Genomic DNA, 12,544 nt, shown 5'->3' with positions numbered 1-12,544 from the left:
GAGACTACAGGTGGGCACCACCACGCCCAGCTAATTTTTTGTATTTTTACTTGAGACGGAGTTTTACCATGTTGCTGAGGATGGTCTCAATCTCTTGGCCTTGTGATCTGCCCACCTCAGCCTCCCAAAGTGCTGGGATTACGGGTGCGAGCCACTGTGCCCGGCCGTGTTTTTACAATTTTTAAATTAGCTTATACCTATCTAGAAATCCCATTTCTAGAAATCTGTCCTGTAGAACAATAGCATTTTAAATGTATATCCACAAGGCTTACTGTAGTAAGCTATTTATAATACTAAAAAGATGATAAAGTTTGATTTGCAATATTAAGATTTTCTCCAAACTAATCTATAGACTCAGTGCGATCCCAGTCAGAATCCTTATAGGTTTGTTTTGTTGTCATCATCATCATTATTACTATTATTATTTTTTGAGATGAAGTCTCACTCTGTCACCCAGGCTGGAGTGCAGTAGTGCGATCTCAGCTCACTGCAGCCTCCGCCTCCCGGGTTCAAGCAATTCTCCTTGCCTCATTGTCCCGAGTAACTGGGATTACAGGCACCCACCACCATGCCCAGCTAACTTTTTGTATTTTTAGTAGAGACAGAATTTCACCATGTTGGCCAGGCTGGTATTGAACTCCTGACCTCAGGTGATCCACCTGCCTCGGCCTGCCAAAGTGCTGGGATTACAGGTGTGAGCCACCGCGCCCGGCCTTTGTGTCCCTTTTATAAAGAAGCCTAAGGCACTCCAAACAAAGGCAGATTTATTTGGGTTTATATACAGTATTTACCAACACAGGAAAGTAGACGTGTTAGTATTTTCAGCAATAGAGAAAAAGGCAAAACTTTTTTTAATTGACAAGGAAATTAACTTAATGAAACCATTCTTCTACCTAAGCATTCCAGATATGTAGACTATAGGTGTCTACTGTTGCTATGGACAAATATTTATGTTTTGAGCTAAATTTCCACATTTTTCTTCTAAAAAAAAAAAAAAAAAAGCATTTTTTTGTCTTTTGAGACAGGGTCTCACTCTGTTGCCCAGATTGAAGCATAGTGTCACAATCTCAGCACTCCACAGCTTCAACCGCCTGAGCTCAAGTGATCCATCCACCTTGGCCTTGTAAAGTGCTGGGATTACAGGCATGAATCACCACACAGGGCCAAAACGAACAAACAAACAGAAAAAACACACTTAACACTTAAAATAAATCCAAGCCAGGCACAGTGGTGTGCACCTGTAGTCCCAGCTACTCAGGAGGCTGAGGCAGGAGGATCCCTTGAGCCCGGGAAATGATTTTTCAATATGGTGTGAAGTAGGGATCAAGTTTCATCGCCTCCAATATGTTTATCCAGTTGTCTCATCTTTTTCACACTGCTTTACTGTTGTACATTTTTTCATTAATTGTGTCCATATGTCCATATCTGAGTGGCTTTGTTCCTGAGTTCTCTGTTCTGTTCCATTGTTCTCTTTGTCTTTGATACCACACTGTCTTAATGAGTATCGTTTTACATTCACGCTTTATATTCATGTCCATATTTGAGTGGCTTTTTTTCTGAGCTTTCTGTATTCTGTTCCACTGTTCTCTTTGTCTTTGATTCAATACCATACTCCCAGCATTCACGCTTTATATTCATGTCCATATTTGAGTGGCTTTTTTTCTGAGCTTTCTGTATTCTGTTCCACTGTTCTCTTTGTCTTTGATTCAATACCATACTCCCAGCTATTCGGGAGGCTAAGGCAGGAGAATCGCTTGAACTCAGGAGGCAGAGGTTGCAGTGTGACCTGAGGTCGTGCCATTGCACTCCAGCCTGGGCAATAAAAGCAAAACTTCATCTCAAAAAAAAAAAAAAAGGGACATAAAAAATCTGTATTATTGTAAACATTGAAGGCAGAGGAGAGTAGACTGAATTTGCATTGACTCTGAAGTCTACATAAGTCTACTCTGGGTACTCTCCTATCCTGCGCAAATGACAGATCTGTCTGTTTGATCATAGCACTCTCTACTGGTGATCCTAGGCATAGCCCCACTATCCTCAGAGTAGGGCTTCCTGTCCTTGTTGTTGTTTGAGGTTAATCTTTTTTGCTTTCCTAGGTCTGGGTTGCTTTAGAGCAATATGTAATATAGGATCCTGTAAGGGATTAACTAGAGCAAATGAAGCTAACATCCTCCTATCCTCTGCCCCACTCCAGATTGGACCTGGACTTTTTCAGAGATAGGGTCTCACACTATGTTGCTCTGGCTGGCCTCCAACTCTTAGGCTCAGGGGACCCTGATTTTTTTTTTTTTAATTGAGTTTAAATTCATATAACAAATTAACCATTTAAAGCAAACAGGTAGCATTTAGTACATTCCCAGTGTTGTACATTCATCACATCTATCTAGTTCCATAACATTTCCATCACCCCAAAATGAAACCCCACGCTGATTAAGCAGTCCTTCCCATTCCTCCTTCCTCCAACCCCTGGCAACCATTAATTTGCTTTCTGTCTTAATGGATTTACCCTTTCTGGATATTTCATATAAATGGAATCATTTGATATGTTACCTTTTGTGTCTGACCACTTTTACTTAGCTTAATGTTTTCAAGATTCTTTTGTGTTGTAGCATGTATCTACTTTCTTTTTATAACTGAGTCTAATGATTTTTTTTTAAGGGAGTAAAAATCTATATACTGTATTAGTTTGGAATAAGACCTGGAATAGACTGATGAAGAAAGGATGGTTTTTGGTGTTACCTGGATCAGCCTAAGTTTACATCCTGGCTTTGCCATTTGCTGACCGAAAGATTTATTAAAGTTAACTTTTCAGTCTCAGGTTTTCTCATTTGTGTAATGAGAAATTTGTGAAGTTTTGAGGATTATCAGTAAGATGGCATGTAAATCTCTAGTGTGGTAATTTGCACATAGTGGGCACTAACTAAGTTATTAGGGACAGCCTCGGAAGAGGGGAGGGCCTGCTCTGCTTCCTCTTTTTAGGGGAGGGGAACAGGTGGACTTTATGTGGATTAAGGTCCTAGAGATGTTATCTCTGTGTCGCTTTGCCTATTGAATTTGTGAAGGAAGGATTGATAGCTTCACTTTGCCTCCTATCCTGCTCTCTCCGGTTTGCTGTCTTCCTGAGACACTTCCTCATTTATTAGGGGCCATAGTAAACGTGTCTGTTGTTATCCTGGGGACTCATCCATGAACAATTTGCATATTGTTTTTAAATTAAATTCCAGAATTAGGTGTGTTTTCATATACATATATATATATCTATATGATTTTTATGTGTGTGTGTATGTATGTATGTATGAAATGGAATCTTGCTCTGTCGCTCAGGGTGGAGTGCAGTAGCATGATCTTGGCTCACTGCAACCTGTGCCTCAGCCTCCTGAGTAGCTGGGATTATAGGCATGTGCCACCATGCCTGGCTGATATTTGTGTTTTTAGCAGAGATGAGGTTTCACCATGTTGGCCAGGCTGGAGTGGAACTCCTGGCGCTCAAGTGATCCACCCACCTTGAACTCCTAAAGTGCTGGGATTACAGGCATGAACCACCACACCTGGCCCCAGTTTTTGAGCATTCTTAAGCACATTTTAGAGATTTATTTTATGTTTCAAGGCTTATATGGCTTAAAGGCATCGTTTTAGAGATTACTGGTAAGTATCTTCAAAGTAGTACATGATAAACATTCCTTCCTAAATCCTTTATTATATTGAATGTCGTGTTAATTGGTTTTCAGAGGTTAAATTAACCATGTATTCCTGCAATAAATGTCACGTGTTTCTGATATATAATTTTTTTATATATTACTGGATTGATTCATTAGTATTTTGTTGAGGATTTTTTTGTCTATATTAATAAGAAATGCTGGTCTGCAGTTTTCTTTTTTTGTGATAACCTGGTTTTTGTATCAGTAATACAGGCCCCATGAAATGAGTTGGAAAGTGTTCACTTCTCTTGTATTTTTTCAAGAGTTTGTGAAGAATTGCTGTTAATTCTTCTTTAAATGTTTGGTAGAATCTACCATTGAAATCATGTGTCCTGGGCTTTTTTTCGAGGGAAGTGTTTTGATAACTAATTCAGTATCTACTTTTTATAGCTGTGTTCAGATTTTGCTTCTTCCTGAGTTAGTTTTGTAATTTGTGTATCCCTAGGAATTTGTCCATTTCATTTATCTCATTTGTTGGCATAAATTAAACTAAATTTGGCCTGAGGCTACCTGTGTATCTTGAGTCCCTATGTAAGGAACTGTAGCCTAACTTAGTACATAAGCAAACTGAAATCCTAAATTAGGAATGTAGTTTTTGTAACAGCTCCTGAGTCTCAGGCAGTCACAGTAGTCAAGTCTGCCAGTTGCAGGCTGCTAACTAAGCAGCCCATTCTCAAATGAGGCAAAAACCTTTGCTTTTAACACGTAGTATAGCTTTGTAATCCTTTTCTGCAAATTCAGTGGTAATTTCTTCATTCCTGATTTTCATGATATGAGTCTTCTTTTTTCCCCTCTGTCAGTGTAGCTAATGGTTTGTCAATTTTGTTGATCTTTTGAAGAACAAACCTTTGGTTCCACTTTCTGGTTGCATATGCTGAGTATTTTCGTAATTGGAGTGGAAAGCTGATCTTTCATAATTTATTTTACTTAAGCTTGAGGAGTCTTGGACTTAGCAAAACTTCCTTGAATCTAAATTGCGTCTTCTTTCCTGGTTTCTGGGCTGATACATGTTTTTTCCTATCTTATATACCCTTGGTCTTTTCATTGGCGATTAAGACTAGGGAAAGTTACTTACCTTGTCCTTTTATGCTGTCATTTTGTTTAAAGGCTTTCTATGTAGTAAAACTATCCATATAGACAAAATAGAGCCTTGAGTTGTGATCTTGAATTTGATCAACATGATTTACCCACAGTCTGTACTGGATATTTCTTCACCTGCTGCTACTGTAAACCATTTTATTCTTGTATCTTCTGTAGAGTATATTATCACAGGTACTTTTTATAGGGGTGTCTAATCTTTTGGCTTCCCTGGGCCACATTGAAAGAAGAACTGTCTTGGGCCACACATCAAATACGCTAACACTAATAATAGCTGATGAACTAAAAAAAAAATAAATAAAGTCTCATAATGTTTTAAGAAAGTTTATGAAGTTGTATTGGGTCTCATTCGAAGCCATCCTGGGTCACAGATTGGATGAATTTAATTGACCCAAAATCATAAGGGTTCTACTAACAGTTGTACTTAACAGTGTCTGAGAAGATAGAAACAGGACCATCTGCCAGGCGTGGCGGCTCATGCCTGTAATCCCAACACCTTGGAAAGCCGAGGATGGTGGATTACCTGAGGTCAGGAGTTCGAGACCAGCCTGGCCAATACAAAAAATTAGCTGGGCGTGGTGGCGGGTGCCTGTAATCCCAGCTACTCAGTAGGCTGAGGTGGGAGAATCGCTTGAACCCGGGAGGTAGAGGTTCCAATGAGCCAAGATCATGCCACTGCACTCCAGCCTGGGCAACAAGAGTGAAACTCCGTCTCAAAAAAAAAAAAAGAAACAGGGCTATCTGTCTTTGAGGAAGAGGGATTTACACCGTTGCTAAGACACTAAACTTTTTTGCTAAGGCACTAAACTTTTTAGGCCCTTCCCCCAGTATTATACATGAGAGATGATAATCAAGCCTTTGTTGCCTATGAGTAAAAAGGAATCTAAAAATCACTGAAATAAATAAGTTTTTCAAGGAATTTCAAAGAAGTTTTTTCACATGGGAAAGGACTTCTAGGCTGGATGTGGTGGCTCACACCTGTAATCCCAGCAATTTGAGAGGCTGCAGCAGGAGGAATGCTTGAACCCAGGAGTTGGAGACCAGTGTGGGCAACATAGTGAGATCCTGTCTCTACCAAAAAAAAAAAAAATCAAAAAAATTAGCCACGTGTGCTGGTGTGCACCGGTGGTCCCAGCTACTTAAGAGGCTGAAGTAGGAAGATTTTTTGATCCCAGGAGGTCGAGGTTGCAGTGAGCCATGACTGTGCCACTGCACTCCACCCTTAGTGACAGAGCAAGACCCTGTCTCAAAAACAAAAACAAAAACAAAAAAGGCTGCTGGTTGTTGTTGGAAATAATCAGTCACGATGGCATGCTGCCTAACATGCTAATTCCTCCCCAGAAGACTTCAGGACTTTCAGTCAAATTGTGCTGTGATTTGACCCTTGAGGCGTCCTTACTGTTTTAGTCGCAGAAGTAGTAGATAAAACTTAAAAAACATTGAGACATGTATCTGAGTTCACAAACAAGGTAAACATCTCCGTGGGCTGAGAGGGAGTGAATCCCTGGTCCTAGAGGGTTTGGGGTTGGGACAAAGGCAGCCATTTTCAACTAGGGTTTTGTGAGAGAATTAAGCTCTGTGGAAAATGATTTGAGTAACTGCATTTTTTATTCTTCCAAGTATTGTATGAAACTATTACCATGCTATATATACATAGTAAATACATTAATTCATTGTATGCAGGCATTTGGATTTAATTTTCTCTTTGAACTCTGGTTGAGAAGGACTGGAGATGTTCTATACAGAGGAGATTTTGTGTTACAAGCTGAGAGCTAATGTGGGGCTTCTACCACTGGTGAAAGGAAGTTGAAAAAAGCTGTTGCTAACTGCTGCCTAGTGCTCTCAATTGTCCATTATGGGAAACTGCTCTCCTTAAGGAGGCCTCATGACCAAGAATCGAATCCAACCTCGCGTTAGCTTATTGACTGAGTTTGTGATAACCCCTATATTGCCATAAGGTAAGAAACCCGGACCAAGGCCTTGGGTATCAGATTGGCTGGATAAGGAGGGATGAGCACAGGAGGAAGGACAAAGATAATACCTTTTTCAAGATGAGCCTGTAAATGAAAATTCTAAAATAAATGTTAAGAGGGCAACCAGTAAAAACAGAGATTAAGACATATTTACTCCAGATGAAATTAAAGTAATACAACAGTCTGGAAATTACTTTAAAACAACTTTCTTCAGTAAGGAAAAGGAAGTAATAATTTTCTTAAAAAGAATAGAAAATTGTGGGAGAAAAACAGGCCAAAACAAAGCTAGACTAGATGGATATGAAAAAGAACTAATTAGAAATTTTGGAAATTGGCCGGGCATGGTGGCTCATGCCTGTAATCCCAGCACTTTGGGAGGCCAAGGCGGGCAGATCACTTGAGGCCAAGAGTTCGAGACCAGCCTGGCCAACATGGCAAAAACTCATTTCTACTAATATTACAAAAATTAGCTGGGCATGGTGGCGCATACCTGTTATCCCAGATGCTCGGGAGGCTGAGTGAGGCAGGAGAAGTGGTTGAATGCAGGAGGTGGAGGTTACAGTGAGCTGAGATGGCGCCACTGCCTGGGCGACACCGACTCCCATCCAAAAAAAAAAAAAAAAAAAAAAACAAGAAAGAAAAAAAAATCCTGGAAATGAAAAAAAAATTGATGTAAACATGTAAATCACAATAAAACTCAGACTGATGCCAGTTACAGAGAAAATTATAGAATTCAAAAAGAACACTGGCTAGGCGTGATGGCTCATGCCTGTAATCCCAGCAGTTTGGGAGGTCGAGGTAGGTGGATTGCTAGCACCCAGGAGTTCAAGATTAGCCTGGGCAACATGGCAAAACCCTATGTCTCTTTATTTTCATTTAAAAAACAAAAAGAAGACTGAGTAATCCTACCAAAACCACCAAGATTAAGGAAAAATATATGATACGCCTCATAATGATGTTTCGTTCAGTGATGGACTGCATATATGACAATAAGATTATAAGATTATAATGTGTAGATTTGTGTAACCTCCCTCATCAAAAAATTGATAGATTTGTGTGACCTCCCTCATCAAAAAATTCGTTCTGATTATAATGTATTATACATGTAATTCATGATTGTCAGTATTTTGGTGTGTAGCATACAGTTTCTGAAAGAAAACTAAAGCACAGAAGATAATATGTACCAAAAGCACTAGTGTAACAGAAAATGTCTTTAAACTTATTATAAAGTTTCAAATGTTTCTTCTGTACATATTTTAGAGAAAAATAATGTGGTCTGTAAGTACAAATAAATGATTAAAGTGTTTTATGTTTTATTCTCTCCATGTGTTTTCATGCTATTTTTTGAATATGTAAAAATGAATGGGTCAGTATTTGTAAGTGTTATTCTAAGACATTGTGTTCTTTACTATGCATTTTTAAGCCCACTTTATTGAAGTATGATTGACATGTAAAAAACTGTGCATACTTAATGTATACAATTTGATGAATTTGGTGATAAGTATACACCTGTGAAACCATCACCACCATCAAGGCCATAGGCATATCTATTACCTCCCAAAGTTTTCTCCTACCTCCACTGTTACTATTTGTGGTAGGAAGTAACATAAGATCTACTTTTCGAGAAAATTTTAGGCCAGGTGTGCTGGCTCATGCCTGTAATCCCAGCACTTGAGAGGCCGAGACAGGTGAATCGCTTGAGCTCAGGAGTTGAGACCAGCCCGGGCAATGTGGTGAAACCCCGTCTCTACAAAAAATACAAAAATTAGCAGGCGTAGTGATGTGCGCCTGTAGTCCCAGTTACTCAGGAGGCTGAGGTGGAGGATGGCTTGAGCCCAGGAGGTGGAGGTTACAGTAAGCTGAGATTGCAATACTGTGCTTCAGCCTGGGCGATGGAGCTAGACCTTGTCTCAAAAAAAAAAATTTTTTTTAAACATTATAATACAGTATTGTTAACTGTAGGCACTATGCTATAGAGAAGATCTCGATAACTTACTTAGCTCACGTGTCTGAAACTATGTCCCGTCATGTGTTTTTTTGTTGTTTGTTTTGTTTTGTTTTTTGAGATAGAGTCTCACTCTGTCACCCAGGCTGGAGTGCAATGGCACGATCTCGGCTCACTGCAACCTCTGCCTCCCGGGTTCAAGCGATTCTCCTGCCTCAGCCTCCTGAGTAGCTGGGACTACAGGTGCGCACCACCACGCCTGGCTAATTTTTGTATTTTTAGTAGATACAGGGTTTCACCATATTGGTCAGGCTGGTCTTGAATTCCTGACCTTGTGATCTGCCCACCTCAGCCTCCCAAAGTGCAGGGATTACAGGCCTGAGTAACCACACCCAGCCCGTGTATTGTTGTTAATTGGTATTGATTTTTATAACAGAGTGCCAGGCACTCTGTGTGCAGTGGTTCCTGTTGCATGTATCATTTGTATGCCAATAAGCAAGTTGTTCATAGGTTGGATTTTGAGATCCTAAACTGATCACTCATCTCCATTCCTGATCTTATCTAGCAGCTTATTATTTCTGTGGGTGGGATGGTGGTGGGGTGGTGGTGGTGATGGTGGTACTGATGTCCATTATAGTGTTATGCATGCTGCGTGGTGAGAACACTTTGCAACATGCCATTATGATTTGTTTTTCATCATTTGTTTTATTTTTATACTTTTGCTTATTACACTGAATGAGACAGCTACTAGCCGGGATGATAGCAGAGCCTGCTTTTCTCTCTGAGTATACTATCTTTGCTTTGGATTCCTCCAAACATCCTAAAACACAGAGTGACAGTGTGGTGAGTCCTTCCACCGCTTTCTGCATTCCCTTTGTGGGGAAGCAAAGTAATTTGGCAATGTAGAAGCAAATCTCATGTTACTTGCCACTTACTATCTCTCAAAGTATCTTCAGTGTCCTGTTGCTAACCCTGCTCTAAAAAAATCAGAGAGTAAATTGCTGAATTCTGATGGCTGGTGTGCTTCCTGGTAGCTTTTTAACTGCAACAAAAATAACACTGTTTTTGCTAATGTAGCTACTTTAGTAATGAAGCTGCCTTCACTTATTCTAACCTCTTTTTTTCCTAGGGGATGTTTGTTCATTAACTAAAAAAAGGTATGCAGTGCTAGATATCTCTGTTCTACTATTGATGGGAGGTTAAGAATATTTTGAAATATGATTTACATTTTTAGGGGAAAAATTCATTGTTATGTAAATCCATAATTAAACAGCATTGAATAGGTGGGTAGAGTCTACTGTAACAGATAATTGCATCTTATTTTGCAATTACCTGTTTTTTATATATTAAACATCTGAAAGAAGAGAATTGTCTCATTTGTTTTCACCTGACTGATGTCACACGGTTTTGAATCCTGTATGTAATTTCATCTTAGGAAAGTGGATATTATCCTATTGAAAGTATCTGGTAAGCTCATAATTTAGCAAATTAGAATTTAGAGATGTTTGCCCAGTAAGGATAGCCTTTGATGTTAAACACTGACTGAACTGGGATTGAGATTTTTCTTTCTTTTTTAAAAAAATTGTTCCACAAATCTATTAATTACAAAAACAGAGTTTACAATGGAGAAATGTGGCAAACACCATCAGATTGAGGTTTTTCTAAACAATAAGAATTGATTTAACTTATTAGGTAGCTGGTGATGGAAGTAGTACATTTCTGTACTTGAACCATGTAGCCAGTAAAGACTTGGTATGCATATGGCCAGCAGCAGTCTTAAATTACTTTGTAAACTCAGTTTTAGGAAAGAAAGCAGCTAGGGAGATAATGGGATTTCTAGTGATGCCTTAGCTTGGGTCTCAGGGAAAAGTGGTCTCTCCTTGGCTCTGGCTACAAGTAATATCTTACTGTTTTTAAAAACTGATTTGGGAGGGAGTCAGAAGTCCCAGTTAGAGAGACTTACTGTTTTGTTTATTTATGTATATATATTTGTTTGTGTGGGGTCTCATTCTGTTGCCCTGGCTGGAGTGCAGTGGTGCAGTCACAGCTCACTATACCCCTGGACTCAAGCAGTCCTTCTTCCTCAGCCTCCCAAGTATGTGGGACCACAGACATACACTACCATGCCCAGCTAATCTTATTTTAATCTTTTTAGAGAGACAGTCTCATAATATTGCTCAGGCTCATCTTGAATTCCTGGCCTCAGGTGATCCTCCTGCCTCAGCCTTACAAAGTGCTGGGATTACAGACATGAGCCACTGTGTCTGGCCCAATTTACTTTGAAAAGCATAAAATGATATTGCTTTATATTTTCATGTAGTAGTAATAGAAGCCATTAAAGAGAAAAAAAAAAAACAGAAAAGGTTCTCCTAGGGCCACTTCCATAAGTACATAAAAGTAATTTGTATTGAGTACTTATTCTGTTGTTTAAAATGCTATTAATGTTAAAGTGGAGGCTTTAGAACTTTTTTTTTTTCTTTTGAGTGAGAGGGTCTCACTCTGATACCCAGGCTGGAGTGCAGTGGCCCGATCTTGGCTCACTGCAACCTCTACCTCCTGAGCTTAGGTGATCTGCCCACCTCAGCCTCCCAAGTAGCTGGGACCACAGGTGCATGCCACCGTACCTTGCTAACTTTTCTATTTTTAGTAGAGATGGAGTTTCGCCATCTTGGCCAGGCTGGTCTCGAACTCAGGCTCAAGCAATCCACCTGCCTTGGCCTCCCAAAGTGCTGGAATTACAAGCCTGAGCCACCACACCCAGCCTAGTCAGAAACTTATTTCTCCCAATGGAACAAGGGAAACCATAGCGTAGCCCATATTAGAATAAAAATTTAGTGAGGGTCTAATCCATTATAGGCTCACTAGGCACTGACTTTTCCTTAGTTAAGTTTTTTGAAAAATGCAGCTGTTTACCCCAAATTCTAAAATTACTGTAAACTTGGTGCTCAGCAGTCAATACAATGGTGGTTGAAAGATGGGAACAATATGTAATTGAAGACAAGCCTGGCAGGGAACCTGTGCGTGCTTTTCAGTTGAATATACTTTAAAAGAGTTTTTATCTGATTTTCCCCAGTAGAAAGTATTGGTGAGTTTTGAGTATTGACATGTATTGAGCTAGTTCTGCAGGCACCTCCCTAGGAGAAAGCCTTCAGAGGAAGCAATTGCATAAGGATTTAATATACATTTGTTGAGCCTTTACTACTAATCAGGCAGAATATTAGGTCATGGGGACTAAGATGAAAATGGTAGCGTTCTCACCATGGGACACGTATACCTGTGTAACAGACTTGCACATCCTGAACATGTACCCCTGAACTTAAAAGTTGAAGGGAGAAAAAAAGAGAAGAAAATGTAGGGCTCTGTCCTCTGAGAGTTTATAGTTTACTTTGGAGACAAACATGTCAACATACACTGAAAGTACAAAGGAATTAAGGCTTCATAGAAAAAAAAAACACACACACACACAGGCATAAGGAATGTGTTAGCCTTCCAGGAACCGTATAAAGCTTCACATACAGAGCTTCACAAAATTTGAAAGCTGAAAGATGAACAGAAGTTTGGCAGAAATGGAGAAGGCATTACAAGTAGTGACAGGTCTCTAATTTTACTTCTAGAGATTCCTAATGTAAATTTACAGGGCAACTTAGGCCAATAGTTTTCATAAGCTGTCCTGCATTTACTTAGATGTGTGGTTTAATACAGAAATCGAAATACATACGTGGGGAGAAGTTTTTAAATGTTGTTCTCTGTGTGTTTAATAGGGTGATATTTCTGACAGTTGTAGGGTAGCTGGTTTTTTGTTGTTGTTGTTGTTGTTTTTGAGGCGGAGT

General features: G+C 39.5%; 1 protein-coding gene across 8 annotated transcripts in view; it reads left to right on the top strand.

Annotated features, from left to right (window-relative positions):
* GOLGA4 (golgin A4) overlaps positions 1-12,544 on the top strand; it is a 116,241-nt gene that overhangs the window by 11,090 nt on the left and 92,607 nt on the right. For 3 of the 8 annotated variants that reach the window (XM_037988455.2, XM_007971781.3, XM_007971780.3), the window contains exon 3: positions 9,459-9,557. The exons of the other annotated variants lie outside the window; for them this stretch is intronic. In XM_037988455.2, coding sequence (XP_037844383.1) covers positions 9,459-9,557 — 99 coding nt within the window. The remainder of the gene's footprint in view (positions 1-9,458; positions 9,558-12,544) is intronic. 8 annotated transcript variants of the gene reach the window in all.

The sequence above is a fragment of the Chlorocebus sabaeus genome, chromosome 15 (genome assembly GCF_047675955.1).
Source record: "Chlorocebus sabaeus isolate Y175 chromosome 15, mChlSab1.0.hap1, whole genome shotgun sequence".
Taxonomy (NCBI): domain Eukaryota; kingdom Metazoa; phylum Chordata; class Mammalia; order Primates; family Cercopithecidae; genus Chlorocebus; species Chlorocebus sabaeus.
Note: the sequence above shows the minus strand (reverse complement) of the source record. Positions and strands in the feature narration are given on the sequence as shown.